General features: G+C 41.3%; 1 protein-coding gene across 34 annotated transcripts in view; it reads left to right on the forward strand.

Annotated features, from left to right (window-relative positions):
* PTPRD (protein tyrosine phosphatase receptor type D) overlaps nt 1-27034 on the forward strand; it is a 1589668-nt gene that overhangs the window by 1403610 nt on the left and 159024 nt on the right. For all 34 annotated transcript variants that reach the window (XM_083185941.1, XM_083185944.1, XM_083185945.1 and 31 more), the window contains 2 exons: nt 4262-4407; nt 11415-11556. In XM_083185941.1, coding sequence (XP_083042067.1) covers nt 4262-4407; nt 11415-11556 — 288 coding nt within the window. The remainder of the gene's footprint in view (nt 1-4261; nt 4408-11414; nt 11557-27034) is intronic.

Below are 27034 nucleotides of genomic sequence, written 5' to 3' on the forward strand. Positions count from 1 at the left end.
AGTTACATATCAAGTCCCCAGTAGTGCCAGTTACATATCTAGTCCTCAGTAGTGCCAGTTACATATCAAGTCCCCAGTAGTGCCAGTTACAGATGTCCCCAGTAGTGCTTTTAGCAAAACAAAAACATGACATTCTGGAAACAGTTTTTTTGGAATATTTGGATAAGGGATACTAAACCTGTATTATAATTTTGAAGGCATTACCGTATTGTGCTGCACTGTGCTCAAAATATTTAATCAGCTGCTGCACAACTGTTACTTACGGCCCCCATACACTTGGCCGGGGTATCGCATGCTAGCCCTGCATGCGATACCTCTTGAAATGACTATTCCTCTCTCCTTCTTCTAGATTGCATGCAATACATCGTGTGCGATCATTTTGCATAGGATGTATCCTATGCGATCCCATTCACCACCCCAGGATACGATGTATTTTTGGTGTAGCGGTAACAATCTCATGCACATGGGACCGCACATCGGATTGGAATCATAAGTAAATGACTTACAATTTGACACTGTTCACACGATGTATCGGTCCAATGCATCAGAATCTTGTAAAAAAAAGGGACAAATCGTACTAATGTATGGCCACCTTTACACTTCCGCTCCAAAACACGAACACATACACTAGGGTCCATTTCATTTTAGTCCCTTCCACACTAGACGATATTCGTCACAATATCATTCAGAAAGGGCTTTCTGAGTGATATTGTGGACAATATCGCCTAGTGTGTATGCTCACTGTCATTAATGTTGGGCACTACCATGCATCGTTAACAACCCTCTCCCACGTCCAAGCATGTGCAGACGAGGGAGGTCATCATTAACGGCCATCACTCCCCCCGCTGCCCCCCTGCTGCCTTTCACCTCAGAGCAGGCATTGGCATGTGTGTATGCGATTGCCGATGCCTGCCCCCCCTGATGACGCCAATATTGGTGGCGGGGGGCATCATTTAGTGTGTATGGGCCATTAGCAGCCAATTAAGCAATCAATATGTTTATGCACTGTGGGAGAAAACCAGAAGACTTAAAGAAACCCATGCAAACCCAGGAAGGACATATAAACTCTACACAGATAACCAAACCCATGACCCCAGTGCTATGTAGCCAGCTACTGTAGGTCTCATGATTACTCTTAATTTGCGGCCACAAAGTGACCTAGCTATACAATAGATAAATGTGACTTTAAGCATAACTAATCGTTTTTGTAAAATGGGTCATAGTTCTCAGAGTCTTTAATTCTTATGTAGCATCATGATAACTAATGGCAATGTGAGTCCTTTTTCAACAAGCGGACCAATTATTTGTACGTAGACTGTTATGGTGATATATTATAGTTTAGTATTGTTGGCACAGTCCAGGAGTACTCCATCTGCAGCACCTCCTCAAGAATCTCATTTTAAAACCAATCTTTCCATACACTGTGACACTTACGATAAGGACACTTTGATAGATGATGATACTTATACCAATAATCAGTTTGCATTTTTGCAGCGGGAGTGTTGGAAATAAGATTTTATTGAGAAATAGGAGGAATGATTCTGGCTTTTGAGAGAAAAGATGAATAGAAATGTGTTTAATGTAAACCCACTGACCTAAAATTGTAGGTGACAGATTAATAGGGCAGGCGGAAAACAGAATGTATGCTATAGCTGGCTATATGTTGCGATGATAAAATGCCAAGTAAATGTAACTTATGTCATGAATTACTGAACTGTGCAAGTCTTCACCTATGCTATTAAATAACACAGATTGTTTGGTTGTTATAGATAAGAGTTAATGCAACAACCAACAGGAAGATGCGTATAGCTACATCACCAACAAAATTACTTCCATGCCAGTCCCTACTGTAATAACAGATTGCTGTGGATATAACAAGACCATAAGAATGAATCAATCTATTCATAATATTTATCATCTAACCCAAAGCTTCTGCTTTGTGTGTAAAATACAGCATTTTTATTTATTACTGCTTTTTAGCATTGGGCAATATCTGTGCACTGCTGATTTGGTGTCAGATCTATTTTGCTCAGATTCAAGTGGATATTAGCCCACACTTTGTTAAATAGCCATAGACGCTCTATATAACAACTTCAGCATACATCAGTTACTTGGTTATTCCAACCCTACACAGTTTTTGCTGTGAAATATAGTAGATTGTGGCTAGGGCTGGTGCTACGATTACACAAACCTAGACAGGTGACTATGGTGTAAATTATTAGGGGTATTTAACGCACTAAGTGACTTTTAGAATGTTATTCATTGAATGTGACATGCAAAGTACTAGTACTGTCAGTGATTTCCTGATAATTTCGAACTTAGCTATAATGTGACAGAGCAGCACCACGATCCAAGGGCCAGATACACTAAGCTTCAAATCAAAAGTGATAAAATGTAGAGTGATAAACAACCAGCTCATCATCTCCTGCGTGACATTTTTCAAACACAGTCTGTGACATGGCAGGCAGGAGCTGATTGGCTGGCTGTTTATCACTCTCCATTTTATCACTTTTGATTTGAAGCTTAGTGCATCTGGCCCCAAGTGTGCAGAACCGTACAAACCTGCCAGCTGTGAGAGGCTTATTTACAAGTATGGTTTACAGAGGTGGAAATGTTGCTCACAGTGACCAATATGATTTGGCTTATCTTTTAGCACTATTTAGACGGTAATAGCTAGAATCTATATAGTAACTGTTGGCACCATCTTCACTTCCATAAACCTGCACTTTATTAAATACACTGCTAAGAATCCGTGGAGGTTGGGTCATGATACAGAAGGAGTCAAGGAGGCACGAATGGCTTGCAGATACCTCCCAATATTGGGCAAGCTGAAATCGGGACCCCGACGCTGAGAGGGGGTGTTGACTTGCCAAAGGGGGTGTGGCTTCACAGGGATGAGGCTCAGTGAGACACAGCTTCCAATGTCAATCCTTTCTCAGCTTATAGCTGCTGGTCATGCTTCCTGTCCCTCAGGGGTGAATTTATGAAGCTTGGAGAAGTGTTATCTATCCCCATAAAGAACGTTATGAGCAAGGTGATAATGGTTCAGCCAATCAGCTCTTACCTGTCAATTTACATATTGTAGCTGATTGGCTGAACCATTATCACCTTGCTCATAACGTTCTTTATGGGGATAGATAACACTTTTCCAAGCTTCATAAATTCACCCCTCAGTCTCAAGTGAAAATATGCTGTGCGCATTCCCGCAACTGCTCCCTTACTGCGGGACACTGCAGGCCAAAAATAGGGACAGTTGGGAGCAGGGGCGTAGCGCCAATTTTTGCGCCCCCCGCCGGATAATATCGGTGCCCCCTTCCTCCATAAATATAGTGCTGTTCTTACCCTGCCTCCCCCGCCGCATCTATATTCAGCCGGGAGTTGGGACTGCATCTCCCAGCGCCTGGCTCCTTGAGTAAAATGTCCATTACAAAATGGCCGCCTCCTTACAGCAGACCGTTTGTAAGGATGCTAGAGGAGGCCGCCGCTGCCTCCTCTAGCATCTTAAAAAACGGTCTGCTCTAAGGAGGCGGCCATTTTGTTATGTACATTTGACTGTAAGGAGCCAGGCGCCGGGACGCATATTAGTAGATATGCGGTCCCAACTCCCGGCGATACAGACACGGAGAGGGAGGCAGGGGCACAGTAAGTAGATGGTCGGAGGGTAGTGGCTGGTGCCAGCACCCGGCGCCCATGCAGCCCCCGCTCCCCCAAGCAGCAGCGGGGGCTGCCTTACAATAGCTACGCCCCTGGTTGGGAGGTATGCTTGCTCTGACAGCTGCATGCATACAATTGTATCAAATAATGCCAGTATGTGTGCTTTTTCCTTTAAAATAATCTACCTTGAGGGTTTGGACAATGATGATCTATGATGTATGGATTACGTATGAGGCAGCACAGTACTTTGTGTTCCATGAATTACTGGGGACAATTGTCAAGCTAATACTTCACACTGCAGTCTCTTCCTCTCAATCCGTGCCATCTAAATGGTAGAAAAATCACACTGACTAATTGCACCCTGACACAAGTCATTTACCTGTGGAAAGAGTTATTGTTTGTAATAAAATTAGAGTATATCAGTACTAAATATAAATAACCTTTTATACTTACTGCATATTTTTTTTAAAACACTACTATTATGTAGTAACAGTATTGTTTACATGTTGTTGTTAAATCTGGTGCTGTGGAGTAACCAAATAAACAAGAATGATGAATTAAGTTTATTGTATCCACGGATCATTTTTATTTTCTCTTTTTTTTCTAGCACCACCGAGGTTTACAAGAAGCCCTGTTGATCAAACAGGAATATCAGGGGGCGTTGCATCCTTTGTCTGCCAAGCTACCGGAGACCCCAGACCTAAAATAGTATGGAATAAAAAGGGAAAGAAAGTCAGCAACCAGAGATTTGAGGTATTAGGTCCATTGTTCTGTTCCTCCGACAAAGATTACACATGCATGGAGTTGTACCAGTGTGTCCCATATAGAAACATTATGTCATTGAAATAATAATCTTCTCTGCATGCCATTGCACTGCAACTCATTGGTAGATCATCTTGGAAGTTGTAGTTCCATGGCTGTTAGCAGGTGGATTTTAGCTGCAAATCACTTCTACAGCAGGGATGGGGATCCTTCTGCCCTCCAGCTGTTGTTGAACTACACATCCCAGCATGCCCTGCTACAGTTTTGCTATTTGCCCATGATAAAACTGTTGCAGGGCATGTAGGGATGTGTAGTTCAACAACAGCTATATTGCTGAAGTTTCCCCATCCCTATTCTAGAGAAACAAAACTTACTGCCAGAATTCAGTTAGCCACTTTAGATTACTATGTGCTCATTGCTGTCCGGGGCGATCCATTGGAGGTTTTTCACCTAACTCAGTGGGTCAAAAAGAATCACTGATATCGATTCGTTTAACGGGTTCCGCAGCCCTGTCAACATGCATATCCATGAACTTTGAATGGATTCTGCATGTTAATGTCCATTAACCCATGTTAACGACTGTTTAATGGGTGTTAATAAGGCTGTTGGTTAAAAAAAGGAGTCAATTGACTAGCCCTGTGCGTTAAAGCCAGAGGCCACCTCCCCTTTTCATCAACGGTCATTTACAGTGGGTTATTGAATACCGGCCTAAATCTAGTTTAGACTACAGTACCTTTATTTGGATGTTCATTCTACAGTAAATTCTATTGTGAACATTGCCTAACATGTTCTTACAATGCAGCTGGTAAAAGTGTTGTCATTTACTCCCTGCATGTTGCCTTTATTTTGCTATTGTTTTAGCCAAAGGTGAGTAAATTCAGTTCTCAGACCTTGCGTGCACTAATGCAGTAATTAAGGATTTATATGATTTCAGAGCTGGAAGTTCTACTTATATGTGTCAGTCTATCAGAAATAAAACTGTATCTTAAGGTCCACACACACTGGGCTTTTTTGCCCAGCCTGTATGGTAAGACATGATGGGGAAAATCGCTGAGCTGAAAAACGCTGAGTGCATACACACATTTTTCACCCATTTTGGCATTTTTCCCGGGGGTGGGTGACTTTCCATAGCAGGATGCTATGGAAAGCCGTCTACTCCGCCGCTCATCTGCTGGAATAACAGCAGATGAGCGCCCGGGCCAGCAATGATGCGGTAGTGCGCATCAGAGCTCACTGCTCATCGCTGCCCCATTCACACTGGGCATCTATTGAGCTGAAAGCAGCTCAGATGAATAAAGTGAGGTGCTTTCAGCTCAAAGTCGCCCAGTGTGTATGGGCCTTTACAGTACTGCATTCCCAAGGACTGAATTTGCGGAGTTTGCTAAATTTTGGTTTAAATGAACACTAAACCCAATCGGCATGTTGGCTTATGGAAAAGAGATATTAGTCATATTCGCAAATATATTTTTAAATAGTTCAGAGCTAAAGCCATTTAAAATAAAGCTGACGGGATAGCAGGTAAAGAACACTTAATGGCATTTGGAGGGGAAAGGGGTATTAAGTATCCCTTATATTCCTGGTGGCCGAACCCCCATAGATCTGCCCATGTCGTTTACCTGACATCTCTTGGTGGCTCTGAGAACACTGCAGAGAGAATGTTTTGTCTGCCCCATTGAAAATTCAAATAAAATTGCACATACATTTTGGGTAAATAAGAGTGTGCATGCATATTTATATTTGTGAATGCTGAATCAACATATACTTTGGGTTTATTAGTTGTTGTTTTTTTTGTGCTTATCTTGACCATGCATACTCAAACATTTTTGGAATTAATGTCTAATTTACACAAAGTAAGAAATACATGAGTTGCATTATAGCAGACTATAAAATAGATCATTGCTCCCTAAAATTTTTTACGAGGGAGAAAATATTGATTAATGGAATTAGTACAGTCAATGCTTGGTATAAGTCAGTGGTTCCCAAACTGTGTGCCTAGGCTCCCTGGGGTGCCTCAGGACACTTGCAGGGGTGCCTTGGGTTGGTGGAGCAAGATCAATTCATATTATTTATGGTCAATGTACCAGGCAAGACCAATGCTTGTGACTGTCATCTCCTATATATTTGGCTACATCTGTCACTCAAAGTGGGTGTCTGTGTCTATAACGCTCTGTTCCTGGACTTTCCTCTTAATGTGTGATTGCCTTCATCTGTGCTGAACACCTTTCTGAGAAATTAACCTGTTTAAAACAGGTGATGGCAATCATACATTAAGGGGAAGTCTAGAAACAGAGCATTGTGTCCCTCCTGGAGAGGGTCATGTTGGGAGGTATGTGACAGAGAACCAGCCCAGTGAGCCCACAGACAGTGCCAGACACCCACTGCCTTCCCATGTTGCCCAGCACTGCTATTCCACAGCCACCAGGTGAGCGCCCCCTCCCGCGATTTGCGGCAAAACCTCCCCCCCCCGCGCGCCCCCCCCCTCCCGCGATTCGCGGCAAAAACACCCGCTCCCCCGCGACCCCCCCTCCCGCGATTCGCAGCAAAAAGAACCCCCCCACAACCCCTCCCGCAATTCGCGGCATAACCACCACCCCGCGACCCCCCCCTCCCGCGAATCGCGGCAAACCCTCCCCCGTGACACCCCCCCCCCGATTCGCGGAAAAAACACACCCCCCCGCGACCTCCCTCCCGCGATTCGCGGCAAAAAGAACCCCCCCGCGACCCCCCCTTGCACGATTGGCGGCACCCCCCCTGCGACCCCCCTCCCGCGATTCGCGGCACACACCCCTCCCCCCCCCCCCGCAATTCGCAGCAGCCCCAGGATTAAATGGCACATGCAAAACACTGCCATGGCTATGGTCGACAATGAAAAAGGTTGACATGAGTTTTTGAAGATTTATTTTTAATTTTTTAAATTTTTTCATATTCATTGTCATGTGTCGACATGGACACCAATGAAGTGGCACACTTTTGTCAACATTTACATGTGTTGACCTTTCTGTGTTGATTTTTTTCTTGTGGCGATTCGCGTCACCCCCCCCGCGACCCCCCCCCTCCCGCAATTCGCGGCAACCCCCCACCGGAACCCCCATGAACCTCGCTCTCCCGCGATTCGCGGCACCCACCCCCCGCAACCCCCCCTCCCGCAAATCGCGGCACCCCCCGCGATTCGCGGCAGCCCCAGGATTAAATGGCACATGCAAAACACTGGCACGGCTATGGTCGACAATGAAAAAGGTTGACATGAGTTTTTGAAGATTTATTTCATTTTTTGAATGTTTTCATATTCATTGTCATGTGTCAACATGGACACCAATGAAGTGGCACACTTATGTCAACATTTACATGTGTTGACCTTTCTGTGTTGATTTTTTCTTGTGGCGATTTGCGTCACACCCCCCCGCAACCCCCCCTCCCGCGATTCGCGGCACCCCCCGTGACCCCCCACCTCCCGCAATTCGTGGCAACCCCCCACCGGAACCCCTGTGAACCCCGCCCTCCCGCGATTCGCGGCACCCACCCCCGCGACCCCCCTCCCGCAATTCGCGGCACCCCCAGAATTAAATTGCACATGGAAAACACTGACATGGCTATGGTCGACAATGAAAAAAGTTGACATGAGTTTTTGAAGTTTTTTTTTTTCATTTTTTGAATGTTTTCATATTCATTCTCATGTGTCGACATGGACACCAATGAAGTGCCACACTTATGTCAACATTTACATGTGTTGACCTTTCTGTGTTGATTTTTTCTTGTGGCGATTCGCGTCACACCCCCCCCACCCCCCCCCCCGCAACCCCCACTCCCGCGATTCACGGCACACACACACACCCCCGCGATTCTCGGCACCCCACCCCGTGACCCCCCCTCCCGTGATTCATGGCACACCCCCCGCGACCCCCCCTACCATGATTCGCCGCAACCCCCGCCCCCGTAACCCCCCTCCCGCGATTTGCGGCAACCCACCCCGCGACCCCCCTCCCGCGATTCTCTGCAATCCCTCCCCTCCCGCGATTCGCAGCATCCACCCCCCACAACCCCCCCTCCTGCAATTCGCGGCACCCCCCGCGACCCCCCCTCCTGCAATTCGCGGCACCCTCCGCGACCCCCCCTCCCGCGATTCGCGGACACCTAAGTTGCAATACAGGCATCTTTAATACAATTCTAACCATATTTCTCATATACAAACGTTCACAAATTAAGGGGGCGCAGCCCCTTACGACGGTGTGAAGAGCGCCCGTAGGGCGCGATGAATCACCTAGTTTATAATATATGTGGACAAACAGAAGCAAATACTGCCCCTCACCACATAACTGACATACAGTATACACCCAATGCACTTAATTTAATATTTTTTCCTGAATTTCTCGATAAGAAGCATTTGGCCTAGGGGTGCCTTGAAAATATTTTGATGCTCTAGGGTGCCGTGATTCAAAAAAGTTTGGGAGCCACTGGTATAAGTAATTAATCCTATGGGTGTATTCAATACGTGCCAAATTTTTAGATCAATTTAGATTTTGGCCTATTTAATCTCGTGTCCATTTTTCATGGACTAAAAACATGTGGATCGGCGAATTTGTGGACATTTTAACTTTTTTTGTCTGTTTTCGCCCATGCTTACTCGACAACACAAAAAGTTAACGGCATGGGTAAAAACGTACTAAAAAATTGTGAAAATGGCGTAACTGAATATTGATCGGCGAATATTGCCGTTTTTTTCGCTTGGCAAAAAACGGTACTGATTGAATACTCCCCTGTATATTAAAAGGATAACACTGCTCCTCACCTCTATGAGGGGAACTTAAAGTACTGTGAGCGCTGGCAGCGACTAAATGGCATCCAACTTATGTTGTGCCATTTTGACACGCTGGTAACTAGTACATTATAAATGAGAGTAGAAAGCTATGTCAGTGATGCTCAATTGATACACACTGAGATTATAAGACCTTGGAGGTCAATTTGGTTTAATCACCCCCCTGCACATTCACATAAACGGGAGCGATGTTTCGTGACTGCGCATGCGCATAAACATTTATGTCCATGTGCAGCCGCTTGGTTCGATCGGCCACAGCAAATTGATTATTTCATGGGCGTTCCCATGGAAAATAACCTGTGACGTGGGTGCAATCTGCGTGTGGGCAGCGGGCGGACCTTGGTGTGGGTCAAAACTGAATGACAAAACAAAACTTCGGGTCAACCTGAATGACCTCCCTTATGTTTTACTCTACAAAACAAAGGTAAAAACATTACTTGTGGACATTATTATTAACCTGTAGCCAAAGTATTGACGGTATTAATTTTTATTTCAAACAAAAAGTTCAAAGTTAATAGTAGGGAAATATACATTATTCATATTTTTTACAGTTAGGCTTGAATTAGTGAATCATTTAATGGGGAACATAGGGTCACAATAACAGTAACAGGATCATTTGTGTTCTGTGTGTGGCACTATGTAATTTGAGGACAGCCTTTACTGGCTCACAAGATGGTAAAAAGGCAGCATAAAAGCAATTGAAATAAACTTGACTGTGTGAGGCATTTATGCTATAATAAACAAGACAGGTTCAAGCGCAAATGCTTCTCTAGAAATGATCATAGAAGCACATAGCCACAACAAGTGGTACAGATCTAACAGGTGGATGTCACTGCTAAATAGGGGAACAGGTGGCCAGTAACACAGGAGAATCTTGACTGATGACTGTTCTTCAAGGCAAATCTAAACATAGTTAATATCAACATATCACATAGAGTAGAGACTTTTGTGCATGCTCCATTCGTACAGAAATGAAAACACATGATTCAAAAAAATTAAATGCTCAAAATAGATGACTGTGGCTTATGGTAAGTACAGTATGTTAATTACAACCTAAGAAAAAGTAAAAGAAAGAAAAAGGCTGTAGGAGAAAGGTAAGTTATACAGAAATGTAAGTCACTGTATGTAGGGAAATATATTTACACTATTGCTGGGTACACGCTACACAATGAGTAAACACAATGGCATTGCCTACAACAGGACCCAGCGGGGAGGCTGGCATCGTCATAACGGGTACACACTAGACGATGTGCCCCGGTCCGATCCGACATATCATCTAGTGCAGGCATGTCCAAACTATGGCCCTCCAGCTGTTGTGAAACTACAAGTCCCTTGCCACAGTTTTGCTAGTAGGGTATGCTAAAACTATGGCAAGGCATGCTGGGATGTGTAGTTTCACAACAGCTGGAGGGCCACAGTTTGGACATGCCTGATCTAGTGTGTACCCAGCTTATTAGTTGGAGATTGTGAACTTCCATAAATTAAAATACACCCCCACCCCCGCCACCCATTATGGCATCCGGAAGATTTGTAATTATAAAGTAATTAGGTTGACAGTTAATAGGTCAACACAGGAAAAGAGGCCACAGGCTTTTGGTCGACATTGACTGAAAGGTCAACATGAAAATTGTTCACACAGGAAAATGTCAATAGAGTTATTCATTATTTGTAGTTAAAACCGACTTGTCCTTACTTCATGATCCAAGTGGGCATAGAGATATATTATAATAATGCCCGAAAAATGGCAAGCATAGCCAGAGCATCGAGAGGATTCGGTACACTTATATGGGGTCTATGCTGGCAGATTTCTACATAGACACCAAAAAAAGTGAAAAAAGCATGCCCACCTTTTCCTGTGTCGACTAATTCACCGTCTACCAATAGTGATCAACCGACTATTATGTGTTATTGCAGTACAAGTAGTACTGCAGACCTGTCATTAACCAAAGTCATGCGCTGCTCGGGTTCCGGCACCAAAACATTCATTTAATATAAATCAAAGGGTGACCCATAGGATATAACACTCTTACATGGTGGAAAACACTAATGTTTCTCAGCTGGAGAGACTCATTTTGTTAGCATCAGTCACCTTTTCCTTTTAAATTATTGAGATGAAATTCCAATTCTTGTCATAGTTATGGTCAGGATCAACAACTCCTGTGACAGCTTTGCTTTCTTTCCACAGGTAATAGAATTTGATGATGGATCTGGTTCCGTTCTAAGAATACAACCTTTACGAACACCAAGAGATGAGGCTATATATGAATGTGTTGCATCCAACAGTGTTGGAGAAGTTAGTGTGACTACCAGGCTCATAGTTTTACGGGGTAAGTCAATCACTGTATTGAAAAATGGGAAAAATCTGATTGTATTCAAAATGGCGCTTTAACGCTCTAATTGTAAATGCACAAGGCTGATAAATCACAGATGTGTCCTTACTATAATTGTTACACATTTGGACTGTGCTTTGGCACAAATAGTGAGTAGAGATGCTCTCACCCTAAAAGTAATTTCTGAAGGTTAATTGGATTAAAATATTTTTTTTTAAGAAGCAAACCCATGCTGATTGTGTTGTTTCATGTAGGGGCTTTTCATTGGTTTTGCTGAAGTAGTAAAAAACCAGTGGAATGTGCCCAATAGGTTTCTCTTAGAGTACACAGACACTCCCCTATCAAAACAAATCTCTACACTGCAATTGCTGCCCTACATTAGTGGGAGCTTCTCAGGGGTCTCAGAGGAGGGGCGGAGCGAATTTTTCACAATCGCACCATTTTAGCCCCGCCCCCTCCACAGAGATCCGTGAATGTGGCTATTTTGCCTCATGGGGGCGGGGATTAATGATGCCACACTCAAGCCCCATCCCCAGAACTGCTGCTGAAAGTCTCCTCTCTGGGCTTCTCCCAGAGAGGAGATTCTTAAAGTCGGCAACCCTGATATATAAATATATCCAGCTGTAGTGATGTCAAATGTTCTCGGTTTGTACATGGTGTATAATATATCCAGCATTAGTGATGTCAGCTCCTACAATTATCACCATTTATCTTTGCAAATACAGATTCCCAATACACATTGATTAACAATGATTAGTTCAAACTGCATTTAGCACCTATAAGAAACAAGATGTGACTTCCACAGACTGAATAAAACATGACTGTCAAGTATGATTAGCCCCTTCATAGCATGGTATTTTCATAAAACAACAAGCTGAAAAGAAGCTGTAAATGTAGATATTTATAGTACCAAGCTTTAAAAGCGTCTATCTTTCATTGATGGCATTTCAGCTCTATGGTCTTCAATCAGTACATTTACGACCAATTGACAATAATAGCAGTCATTGATCAGTCAGTGGTTTGGCTTTTAACAGTACATAATGGCAAGATACCACGGATTGTTCTGTGTATACTTCATATTTGCAGAAGTGCTCAGGAATGTGCATTTCAATACAGGAAGGTTCCTTGTAGCATTGTTCCTGCAGGCTCATATTCATACACAGTTGAGAAACCGAAAGGATGACAAACCAAATTATATGTTACTCAGGAAAAAATAGGTATTAGAAGTACTGCTTCCATCTTTGAAGCATACAATTCATTGTATAAAATGACTTAAGCAAACGGTAGCATTGGCAATTTGTAACCTTTTGACCAGAATTACCATGTTTATTACAGCCCTATTTTTATTAATGCTGCTTTTTTGAAGATGAACACAGTTATGCCTGCTGAGAAAATAGCAGTTTGCAGTGTAGGCTATAGAGTGATCTCTGCTGGTGAGCTGGGCTTCAAATACAAAGAGTGCAGCTGAGTGACGATCACACAAAGGAGCCGTATTCTGTAGTAAATTACTGCAATAAAGAAGTAAGCATTCAGAATATAGGGAACCTACTAGGCTTGGAGTGCTTTTTACATGACATAATTCCTAATAGATTCAGTTTTGCAGTTTATTAAAATGATTTAACAAACTTTTACTTACTGAACAAACGACACTATAGTGTAAACAGCTGGTAAGCACAGTTACAGTACTGTCATACAAATAAACTATATATATGCTATATATAGAAAAAATAAAACAATATACTAGTCTCTTGCTGCACCTTGTAGCAACATAATGTTTTTTGTGCATTGGGAAATAAAGAAAGAGCTAACATAGGGGCAGATGTAATAAGCCTTGACAAGAGATAAATGCAAGGGTAATAAAGCGAGATAAACGTCCAGCCAATCAGCTCCTTACTGACTTTTTTCAAACACAGCATGTAACATGGCAGGTAGTAGGTGATTGTCTGGACGTTTATCTCTCTTTATCACCCTTGCATTTATCTCTTGTTAAAGCTTAATACATCTGCCCATAGGGAGAGAGAAGTATGAAGCAGTGATAAGAGCGGAGAAGTGCATCAGTGGAGTAGTTGTCCTTGGCATCCAATCAGCTTTGAAGTAGTATTCTATCAAAATATGCATAGCTTCTGATTGGTTCCCATGAGCAGCTACGCCACTTGCCCCCCTCTCCACTCTTTTTACTGCTTCATACATTCACCAATTTGTGTAATAATGTCAATATAGCAGAGGCGAATTTAGGGGTCAAGCTGCCCCTAGGCAAAATATTATTGGATGCCCCCACTTAACAAATACCTTTATCCTGACAGCTGTCACAGCTGTTAGGCATCACTGCAGATCCGGCTCTGTATAGACATAATTATAGTGTCACTTTTGGTTCAGGAATAATGTCAGTAAATGCCGGGTATTGGGGCTAATTGAATAGCCCCCAACAAATCAATTAGCTGGTCCGAAGGGTGAATACGTATAATCTCACTTTGCATCAGCATTAAGCTCTATTGCCCCCTCTAAATGGTACAGGTTAAGGGATCTCAATCCTGGTCTTCAAGAAGTTACGCTAATAGTTTGGTTTTTAAGACTGTCAAATTTAGTTTCCTGGATTGTTACATCTCTCTTTGGCTGCATTCCACTCATTAACGCATACTGGAGCACAGGGGACTTCCGGTTCCGGCCTGACATTGAATCAATGTGTTCCACGTTTTGGAACGCATGTGACTTTAGTTACAGACGATATGTGCATCTACCTGTCTGTATATGATCTGACGATCTAGCTATTAGGTGATAGTTATCGCTATACATAGCATACAGTATAATGTTTTTGATGGTGTGTGGCTCTATACATCCCACACTGCTATAAAGAGGAATCCCTGGGTCATCAGTGTTTATGTTGTGATCTGGTGTTTCTTCCTGATGCATTTTGACAAGGGGATCAAAACAACAAATGTTTTAGGATTGGATATGAGTTATGGATTATTAAACTTTGAGCTTTAAATATTGGTGAGTGCCTGTGTTGTCCGTACATCTGCAGATACCTGGTGGGGCTTCGTATGCTGCATGTTCAGCAGGCAGTGGCGGGCCGTTAAAGATGCGCAAGTGCACACATTAATGATATTGAGTGTAAAAATTCGAGTTTTTTTAAGATATCGCTCAAGAGTGTCCTTCCGAGCTATATCATTTCATTTCTCAGCTAGTGTGTATGGGGCTTTACAGTTAGAAAGAAAGCTAAGAATACCTCCAGTGGTGACCAATGTAATAAGAAGCTGCACACATTAAAGAAAAATATATGCAAGTATGGGTGGGGTGGTTGGCCTGCTATGCTGCCCCCAGAAGGTGGCGCCCCTAGTCACGTGCCTAGTGGGAAATCTGCCACTTCAATATAGATGTTTGTTTATAACAAAGTTTATTAGATATCAGATAGAACAAAATTAACTCAAACATGCTGATATATGATAATCTGGCCAGTCAGTGGATCACAGTAAATGGCCAGAGAGACTTGGTACACGTTGGTGGATCTGGATAATGTTCGTACTGCAGGAGGCCTTCTAAGTTGTGCTAGGGTTGTGCCAACGCCTTCTCTAGACATACTGTAATACAGCTTTGTTGTATTTTTGTTGGTACAGATTTGTAGAAGAAATTCGTTTTGATATGATCTGATATTTGTTTTTACACAGATTCTACAGATTACAGATTCAAAATACAGATTCTACTTTGCCTTAATTTATTTCTACTTAAAATCTGATCTGTCGTTGTTACACAGCAGTTGCTGACAAGTCATACTGTGCTGCACTCATGCCATGTGTTTATAAATCACAGTGGGGTCTACCCTATGAAGATGTAGAGTATATACTGTAACATTATCTTCCGCCACCTGCCTAGTTGAAGTCCCTGAATTCCCATAGGACTGTTGTGGTAGGCATGTCAGCTCTATATGGGAAAGAGTAGTCACTTACAGTCAGAACACTGGAATCTTAATGCATTGCTTAATGAATGCATATGTCAAAATTGTGCTATTCAAAGCAATACATGCATAGAATGTGGTTGTGGCTATTTTTTTAGCTCATTCAGGATGTTACTCAGAAAGATGAATGAAATCAGCACAGTGTCATCCAATGGCAAGACAATGGCAATTTCATCAAATTGCCCCTATTGATTTTGCCATGATTTGAGGTACAGATATTCCAAATGATCAAGATCTGCTTATACATTTTTTTTCTTACATGGCACTATTTGTTCAGCATTAGAAAAGAAAGGTCTCCATGGTAAAATACCTAACCGAAGAAGACTATAGGCTGGTTTTGTCTGTACCAGGCATGTAGGCTGTATGGAGAATGATGGAACTCTATAAACAACGTAGGGTTATATTTACTAAACATCGGATTTGCAAAGCTGCCAAGTTGCAATTATTGCTATAGCAGTTTTAAATCCAGCGATGGAAGCCACCATAAGCTGCTTTGAAATCTCTGTGAATAAATATACCCTATAGTCTCAAAAAATCATTAGGCTACCGAAACAATTCACTTATCTTAAATTCCAATCTAAATTTATTTTGTGGTCAATAAACTGGGTACACACTATACAATATAATCTATGAACGATTTCCCTTAAACTCCCAGGTGACCAATCTTGTCAATATAGTCTAAATGATATTGTTAATGATATCGTTCACATGCAGTCATTGACGATATAGTCAACATTTTTAGTTACGCCACTGGCTTGATACATCTGGCCCACAGTGCCTACACACTAGATGATGTGAACGATAAATTGTTAACGATATATCGTCTACTGTTTATAGTTAGAGTTAAACGTAGAATGCCTCCATTTGTGACTAATGTAATATGAAGCTCCACATTTATAAGTAAAATGTAGGCAAGTATACACATACTTCTTTACTGTTTTTTCCTTCATCTTTAGTTATAACAACAACAAGGAGAGTAGCTGACTGTACTGTACTGTCCGGTAATTACGTACACTTTCACAGTCATTGGAGGTAGTCACTTCAATAGATGAGCAAAATGTGGTTGCCATAGGGCCTAATTCAGACCCGATCACTGCTATGTAAATTGGCACAGTGGCCAATTATTGATACACTATGCATGCATCTGGGCTGCAATGCATGTGGACGATGCCAAGCAGTGATAAAATCTTTTTACTTTTATTCTTCACTAGATGTTTACAAGGGGATTGACAGGAAACTGACATCTGGTGGTGGTTTCCAGCCATTTAATGGAAGTGACAAGAAAGCTAGCATAACCGAATAAATGCAGTCATGCCTAGGGAAAATGCAGACAGGACCAAGCGTTTTAGGTGAGGGTGTGTGACGTCAGCTCCGGCCTCAAATAGGCTGATTTCTTTGCAGCTGCTGAGTAAGTTCAGGGCTAAGCGGCGCTGTCGCGATAAGTGGTGAGCGTCTTACTAATAGTTTTAGACATATTCGCTCAACTGTGTAGCCATACACATCTATTCTCACAGCGTCGATCCATTCTGAATCAGGCCTTTAGTAAATTTCTGCCCTACTTTACCACCGAGGATACCACTAATCTTGTTTTCGGAAAATGCAGCGTTAAATGGCTCATTATGTGTCATCTTATTAATTGTAGTTATTTTCTTTTAAAGCTGATAAATATAGTGACATGGATTATAGCGGGTTTTTTTTTTTTTTACTTATTGTTCACACTCTCTGCTTTCTCTTTGGAAGGCTCTTTGTAAAATGCCTGATAAATTAGTGCCATAAAATTGGACATTTCCAGAAAGACTCTGCCAACATGCCTTAACCTTTCTAGTCCTACTGAGAAAAGATTAATTCAGTCCTCTTGGCCATCAAATTATTGGCTTCTTAAGTAAAGTTGTTAATAGGTTTAAATTAGCTCATTGTGCAACATATTAGTATTTCAATTAAACAAAAAGAGTGAGCATGCTGTGTAATTGCTGAAATCCATCCATCAAACTTCTACTGGATGTCAAATAATATTTCTGAAGCATCCCCATTTTCTGTGCTTGCAGACTACAGTATACGTCACTTAGGCGTGAGATATCGGGTAATTAGCACAACCGGCATCCACTGCAATTACCTACTCCTGTGCCTAGCTATTAGCATGTCTACTAAGCAGCGCTTAACCTCTTCACTGCATTGTATTAGTACGTTTCCTACTAAAACTTGTAAGCAGCAAACAACTGGAATTTTAGGCTGGGATTTTATAAGATTCATAATACTATTAAATGAAGAAGCTGCACAAGAACAGGTCATATGCGTACTAAAGAAAGGGATGTGGCAAACAGATTTATTTGCTGTGTTATGCCAGAAAGTGACACACGCAAGGATTAAACTAAGATCTAGAAACAATCAGTTTGTGGCTCCTGTGGGGTAATGTATGCCATTTGATCACAATGTATTTGATCAGGTTTCTTGATAAAGGTACCGGTGGCACAATGTCAAGTTTTAGTATTTACTGCCTGGCTAGGGTTTCATTAATCTCCTCACTTCAATGTGTGACAGACCCTTCTAGCTACAGAAGAGTCAATATTTTCCTCAGTAATACATTATTAGAGTTACCTCTTTCTAGCTTAATCACAAATATCAATATTTCTGCAGAGTATTTCTTAAACAGTTCCACCTATAAATAAAAGTTGTTTTAATGTTCCGTGGGTGGATGGTCCACCCTGTCACTCATCTGCTGGTAATACCAGCAGATTACAGGCAGCGCCTGGTGTTGATGCGGGAGCGCGCACACTAGGACACTCATGTAACTAGGACACTCATAAAGTTCTGACATTAAAATCAAGTGAAATGTAGCCTTGGTGTCAGCCAGTGCCTGTTAATAAATGTCAATACAGTGGATTGTTTTCTTATTTGGGCTATGAGCAACAATTTTGCTAGTGATATTGAATATTTTGCACATTTTAAGAACTGCCTGACTATTAGGCATTCTTGCCTTCTTTGATCTCTAACTTTCCAGGGGATGCCTGGAGAGGAGAACCACGTGGGCATTGACAGGGGCGGGGTCATGGTAATTGCAATGATTGGTCCTGCCCCTAACACAGAAAAGGTCACCATTGGATACTATGGCGGGGCTGAAATTACACTATTAGCAATTATCCCCGCCATCTCCATGGGGACCAGAAATTCCCTGTACTTATCTCTGCATTATGCTCGCTGCACTTGAAAGTGGGCAGAAGGTGAGAGGGGTGCCTGCTCTTTTGAGTATGAATTGGACTATCCAACAAATCCGGTGTCTCCAGTATGAACCCGAAAGAGCAGGCAAGTGTATGTATGAGTAGGCAAGTGTAATATATGTATATATATGTGTGTGTGTGTGTGTGTGTGTATATATATATATTTATATATATATATATATATATATATAAACACAATACCAATCTGCGCAACACAGGAGTGTATTCAGGTCCGTCCAATTGAATAATAGTTGGTGGAGCTCACTTCAATAGAGGCTTGCTCGAGCCTCAGGTAGTGCAAGACATGTAAAACAGAGAAGAAGGAGCGCACAAGTGAGCGAGTATATCAAAATTTACTTAAAAAAGTGTATAAAGCTCACATACATAATAGAAATAAAATATCGGCATATCCACCCAATCACCGGCAAGTGTTCACGTCTGAAGCCAAATGCAGGGAGATCCAGCGGGGAAAGATGGTAACAGTCAACCCGGCGGTGTGGCGGCGTCAGCAGCACGATAAAGGAGAACAGATACTGGACGGAACATCAAGTTGAGATCAGCACGTCAGGTAACCACGCCCCAACGCGTTTCGTCACTGGGGACTTCGTCAGGAGGCGTGTTACACGCTATATATATAGAAGATAATGACGTGCAGCACTCCAAAGACGGTAGTCAGTTCAAAATAGTTTTCTTTATTTGCAACGTTTCAATATCCAATCGATATTTTCATCAGGTATATACCTGATGAAAATATCGATTGGATATTGAAACGTTGCTAATAAAGAAAACTATTTTGAACTGACTATCGTCTTTGGAGTGCTGCACGTCATTATCTTCTACATTACCCTGCTGGTGCAGGCACCCAAGCAACTACACATGAGGAGGTTGTGCCGGGCTCTCCGCTTCTATATATATATATATATATATATATATATATATATATATATATATATATATATATATATATATATATATATATATATATATATATCTATATATATATATATCTATATATATACATATCTATATATATAGTCATTACAAACAAAGGGAGCACCCTTACTTCCCTGTGTTCTGTATTTTAGAAAACAAATGAAAACAGGCAGAATGCTAAAGCATAAAAGTATTGAGTAACAGGAAACCCGTATCTTGATAATGGGCAATACTTTTGCATGGAATTTTTCTTTTCTCTGGTCCATGCCTTTCAGCCTCTCTTATGCTGAAATGAAAATAGACTTGTTTACTACATAAAATACATTAGAATCAGTATTTTCCCCCTGCACATTATGTTTCTAAATCTGTGAAAGCCAATAATAAAAAGTAATATGTTTTCAATGAAGCAATTTGAACGCATATTTTTACTGTCGTCAGTTTACTATCTTGTGTAATGATTCTGGACACTTTTATTGTTTGGAAAATGAGTTATGTAAAAAAAAAAGCAAACAAGTAGTGGTTTTGAACAATTTTTTTTAACTATAATTTCCCCATTTGTGATAAGTTGGCTTTTCGCTGACTGGAAGGATAAAGGTTGCAAAGGCACAAATTGGCATGAAATCTTTTTCGATTGGATTCTCTAACTAAAAGTGTGAATAATGCGAGCCTACAAATCTGATTGGCAGAGTTAATACAAATTTTGTTTTCAGATAATGGGAAGCAAAAGGTAAAAGGCTAACAGCTTACTTTGTGCATTTACCAATAAATATGGATTTGTTGGGCTCAGCTGGCTGGGAGCTCCATGTAATTCATTTTTTTCTTTCTTTTTATTAATTTATTATTTCTTTAATATCCTTGTGGCTGATTTTTCCTCTTCAGAGAATTGGATAGCACAACAACACCCACTTGCTCCTGTTGAGCTACAAATGTGGGTGAATCGTGCTTTTTTATTGACAAAAACAGGGGAAAATGCCCCAAACTGTAATTATTTCATTCTCCCTGTGAGATTACACAAAATATAGAAGACACAAGTCATACAAAGATGTATACACATTTAAATTCACGAGGGACGATTTAGAATTCCCCTTGGTACCTTCTGTACTAGCACGGCACCCACGATATTTGGTCGCATGACATATAATCTCATCGCATGGCATACACCCGATGCACTGCGATGCGATTTAAAATTGTATAAGCCCCCTATACGATGTTTAATTGTATAAGCACCCTAATGGGGGCTTACAATGTTAAATGCACCCCCATGCCACCCCCACTATGAACGTGAACCCGAATCGTGGCGAGCTCAGCAGTACGCGTCCTACGACCTTTTCATACCCCCACTATCCACTTCTGCGTGGAGTTGATTTTATATAGTGTGGTGAGCGCACGCGTATTACTTTACATGTATTCCGCATCCCCTCGCCATGCTTCGGGCTCGGTGGCTCGCTACGCTCGCCACAATATATAAAGTCAACTTCGCGCCGACGTGGATAGTGGGGGTATGAATAGGTCGTAGGACGCGTACCGCCGCCCCTCGCGGGCTCGCTGGGCTCGCCACACTTCGGGTAATTAACTTATAGGGGACACTTTTAACATGGGAAAACCCTTTAGGGTGCTTATACAATTTTAAATCGCATACCAATGTATATGCGATAGAATGGCATAAAATGACACAATTCCATTAGAATTGAGTCATTTTGGCCCTGCCCCCTCCCGAGTGACCTGAGAAATGCGGCATTTTGCCACTGGAGGGTGGGGCTTAGTAATATTCTGCCTGCCTCCATACCCATCTACAACACGCTTCTGCTATAGATAAGAAAGTATATGTGTGGAGTGTGTGTGGGTGTATATATAGAGTTTATGTATATATGTTTGCCGTGGCGGAACTTGCGGGTAGTGAGCACAGGTGCAAACATATAATTTGCCCCTCCCCCCTAATCAAAGTTCACAATATGTGACATAGTAGTGGGTAACGGGGTGGCATCTTGTGGCAGTAAGAGGGTGTCAGGGGCAGCAGTGTGCATCATAGGCCTCAGGGGCCCTGTGCACTGCACCTGCTGCACCAATGTGGGTCCACCTCTTTATATATGTATGTGTATATAATGATACCTACTGTAGAAACCGATTTGTATCTATGGGCAACCTCCCAACCAGAACCATTTATCTCCCCAGGGTCTACTGCTAACCTTTGTTATTTTGTTGTAGTCACAGAATTTTGCTAAGAATAGCAAAAAAGGTTAGGGATTATATTTGTAAAATAGATTGAAGGGTTAATGGCAAGGGTCATGAATATGAATTTTGCCGTTAACCAGTTTGAGCAGTATTGTACTTGCCGGAAGGTTAAGCTGGGTACACACTATGTATGTGTTCCCAGTGAAAGGTAGCTAGTGATGTCCTCCTTTGTCCTGCACAAAGGGACTATAGATTATCCTGCTGACAATGAGTCAGTTACATACAGTAGTGTGTACAGTACACACTGGACAATTTGAACATTATGTCATTCTGACCCATTGGAACTGTGTACCCAGCTTTACAGCACATAAACAGCTCTTGAACAAACCATGTACTGGTGCTGACTTTGGTTTCAGTGAACCCATACAAATGCTGTGATATTCATTACATTCTCTAATGCAGGAAATTAGTAAAGCCCATACACACTAGAGGTTATAGTAAAAGATATATCCTCTTGTGTCAATATCGTTAACAATGCATGCTTGGCTGAACATGTAGGTCTATATAGCCAAATGACCCGCATGCTTGGCAGGTACCGTTGTTGTCACTAAATGATATTGCTTACCGATATTGTTCAATATGTACACACATTTATTATTAAATATATCAGTGGCGGCCAGGGTGTATGGGTGTTTAAGAAATGGTGTCAGTGGATCCGGTACTTACTGTATACAGTGTGTTAGTTGGGCGCCCACTAAGCTATTTGCTTAATATTCTGCACAATAGTGTTATATATGGACAGATTCCTTATGCAGGATACATACAAAATATCTGTAGTACTTTAGGAGGGGGGAAAACAGACGATGCGTCCATAAACAATGGTGTTAACAAACATATCACATTGGACCTGCAGCACAGCGGATTCCCGATATCTGCAGATACAGATGCATCCTTCTTCATCTAGTCACCATACAAAAGGAGTCATGGCACACGGGGTGCATGAGAGCTGCCAGCTCTTGTGCGTCTCGGCCAGCTTCCACTCTATTTTCCCCAAAGATGCATTTTATTCGCATCACTATGTGAATAAGATGCACAGCAGACTTTCCCAATTAAAAATAGTATGCAACATGTTTATATTCTGTGTGTGCCCATGCCTGTATCTACATACAAAATGCTACAGTGTTCTACAGCTGCAGTTGTACACAGAATATAGGCATGCCGCATATCACATAGTCTGTGAGTCCTATTCACATAGCAATGCAATTAAAGATGCTCAACGTTATTAAACACTCTCACAACTAGGTAGTTTAATGGGACTGTAGCAATGATAAGGAAGGGCACGTTTACATGCCCGCCCACTTTTGACATCAGGTACCACAGATCGGGAAAGGTGTGAACCTAGCATAAAATGTCTCTGACCATGAAAAAAAGATAGACTAAGGGGTGAATTTACTAAGATGTGAATTCTGTTTCACATGGGATGTTGCGAGGGGCAACCAGTCAGATACTACGGTATATATTATCTTCTAGAAGGTGCTAAATAATTAAGAAGTAGATTCTAAATGGTTGCCCATGGCTGCATCCTATGTGAAATAGAACTCCCATCTTAGTAAATTCCCCCTTAGGAGTTAAACTATGCAACATATGCGCTAATTTCTAGGTACAGGCCGCAAATTGGTGTTGTAACTCATAGAAACAAATCAGATATTTGCTTGCATTCCATTTGCTTAGTTTAATTTGCATTGCTCTTATCTATTTGATTGGTTGCTCCTGGCTACAGCACATCTGTGCCATTTGCAAATTTTTTATTAATTAAGCCTGTTTGTCTATAGAGTGGTAGTCTGACCTAGTATCGTACCGTTTTCTGTGCAGCTAAGATCATCATGGGAATGCAAATGTTTCACTCAAATAGCTGACTTACAAAAATAACAGTTGTTTCTCATAAACACCACCGCAAAATGAAAACATACCCCTAAGGTTATTGTTATTGCTGCTTTAAAATTACAGACCTTAGGTTTACTTGTTAAGGCTTGATATTTGCATTTCCCTATAATAAAAAGAATGTTTATTTGATGTATTTTAAATGGCTTTTTAGCTCATTTTCATGAAATTTGGCAACAAGAACACAGGCCCATAAAACAAAATGGGATCTGGATCAAGCTCTTTTGCAAATGGCATTCCTAGAACATTTCCTCTACTTTTATTGACTATCTTTTTTTTTTTTTTAGATTTTCTTTTGCCTTCCTGCTTTTCCATGTTATTGTTTTCTCTCCTTCATGCATTTATGTGGCTAGAAAGTAAAGAAAACTGACCTAGTGACCTTCTCCTTTCCATAATACAGTTTTGTTTTTGTGCCCTTTAGTTAGTATACTGTATAATGAAGAATCTTTTTTAATGCTACAATATTAACGCACTGCATCCTGGGAATTGTCCCTTTACCATTTCACAGCACCATTAATAATTGCAGAGTTTGATTAAAATTGCCGCCTATTATTTATTGTAATTGCAACTTTCAAATAAAAATGTCAGGCTGGTATATAGCTAGTCTAATGTGTTGATACGAATATAAATGCTTCATTATATGAAGCAGAAGATTGAGGAGAACATTTAGCAAAAAGTCGAAGCTTAAGTATCAACACAATGTGAGTCGCATATATTGTACCACAATATGTTGTAGTGGCAGTTGCAGCAACACCACAAATACAAAGCAGAGGATATAACATTGGAAAATATAATGTGTTTGCTAACATACTTTACTGTTAAATTCATATTAGCCTTTAAAATAAGTTGCTTGTGTAGTTTGTGTTCATTGTCCTTTACTCTTATTATAAGTTATGTATATATCACCTATAAGATTTGTAGTGTGCTATGTAATCACTTTTCGCAACATTGTGATTATATACTTAATTTATAAACACTACCCTAGGATGGGTAGGGCAATGCCCAGACACTCCCTTGCACCACAATTTTACTACTGATTAGCCTCATGCACAGGGATGAGCTGACTGCAGAACGCTGTAAGAGCACTCCCAGAATTTATTACGCAGTATTAAGATGATCAGCAGCAGAAAGCAGCTTTGGTTTGCGACACTGAAGATCAGATCAACACCGTTGCGTAGTGTATACTTCCCTCTAGCTCTGAACAACGTTGGTGCTCCTTATTGAAGGTTCTTATTTGCACATGTAGACAAAAAAGGAGTCTTCAGGCTCAGATTAAGAAGACGCACCATTCCTACAATCATTGGGTTACGTAGTCCAAATTATACACAAAACTGAAGAGCTATAGGTGGAATTACAGTACTTACCTCTGTAGGACCATCTAACCTAATTGGGGAACATCATATATAATAAAAGGCTATCCTTGCTCTTCACCTCTACAGGATGAATTAAAGTGTTGTGTGCGCCGGCAGGCACTAGATGGTGCCAGTCGGAGCAATTTAACTGTTGCTCTGTTTGGGTGCGCACATTTGCCAGTACTGACATTACTGTTACTTGTTCTGTCATTTTGGTGGGTTGGGATCTAGTTATTTAGAATATTGTAAATGCTTCTTATGGGTGTGCTTATATTTTTTCCTAAATCAGTGAGAGTTTGTTTTCTGATATGATGTTATGCGTAACATTGCATCTCCTAGGCCCTGAATTGATATAGCATCTGTAATGGCTAATATCAAAATAAAGAGACCCTCTGTGCTGGAATTTATTAAGAATTTATTTGGCAGTATACCCTTATTGCAGGTAGTAAGGTCCTTTTACTTTGAATAAAAGGTATATTGACTGCAGTGTACTTATTATGACCCATTTGCTCCTTCTGGAGTTCTTAAAACAATTTCTAGAATGCCTTGGTTCACCCTTACTAACCTTTCATAATGAACCCTTCACTGTACACCAATTTATTCTGTCCATACTGGAAGCGCTGTTTGTAGTACCTGAGAGAGACTCTGTTATGAAGTTCATACAGACCAATATTGTATGGGAAAAAAAGCCAGTAGGTTTTACCCGGTAATCACATTAATAATTCTCCATTAGGAATCCTTAAATATAAATTGAGTTTTTTATGAAATTCAGTGCTTCCGTGATAATAGAGGGGAGAATAGTTTATTCTCGTGACATACTGCTAAAGCATTTTATTCAGTTGAATAGCCCATTTCTAAATGCTGTAAAACAGCCATATTGTCCACTAATTGGTGTGTGTTGGAGTTGGGCCCACTGGCAGGAGGCACCAGACACGGCTGCTCACACTCCCCGCTCCAGCATGCATTACTACAGATCCTACTGCTGCTCCCATTCAAGCTGAATCTAGTACAGTATTTCACTGCTACTGCATGGATGGCAGGACACAACTGTGTAACTACAGTATACACTTATGATATATTTTTATATCTTGGGTTGTCTCTTTCTTTCCCAGGGATCATTAGAAAGTATATCTAAAGGATGAATCTAGAAAAGACACCTGGCAGTAATTGTTTTTTCATGTTCTTAATATCTGGGTCATCTAGTGCTGACATAAGTGACTATGGTAGCTTCAATAACCCTGCCTGTTTTTGCACTTGCACACAGAAGACAGACAAGATCCCTTTGGTACAGGTGTTGCAGGATGTACAGGGTCTTCGTTTGTTTCGATTATTTTTACCCCTTATTACCAGTTAGTCCATAGGCCGCTTAATACTGTAACTCAGGGGTTCCCAAACTTTTTTTAATCACGGCACCCTAGAGCATCAAAATATTTGCAAGGCACCCCTAGGCCAAATGCTTCTTAATCGAGAAATTCAGAAGAAAAATATTAAATGAAGTGCATTGTGTTTATATGTCACAGTTATTTGGTGAGGGACAGGATTTGCTTCTGTTTGTCCATATATATTATGACTGGCAGCCACCAGCACTGGTTTTGCCTGGTACATTGACCATAAATAATATGAATTGATCCTGGTCCACCAAACCAAGGCACCCCTGCAAGTGTCCTGAGGCACCCCAGGGAGCCGCGGCACACAGTTTGGGAACCACTGCTGTAACTACAACCTTTTTAAAGACACATCTCAAGTATTCATATCAGCATACATAAACAGTATAAAAATTGGCCAAATCTATATATACTGTAGGTAGAATTGTTGTCAGGACTTCTCTGCAAGAGGGTGGGAATATAGAACATGAGGCAGCTTTGAACAATTCAGTTCCCAATACACAATATATTCAGATTCACCAAGCT

The sequence above is a fragment of the Crinia signifera genome, chromosome 1 (assembly GCF_055691185.1).
Source record: "Crinia signifera chromosome 1, ASM5569118v1, whole genome shotgun sequence".
NCBI lineage: Eukaryota > Metazoa > Chordata > Amphibia > Anura > Myobatrachidae > Crinia > Crinia signifera.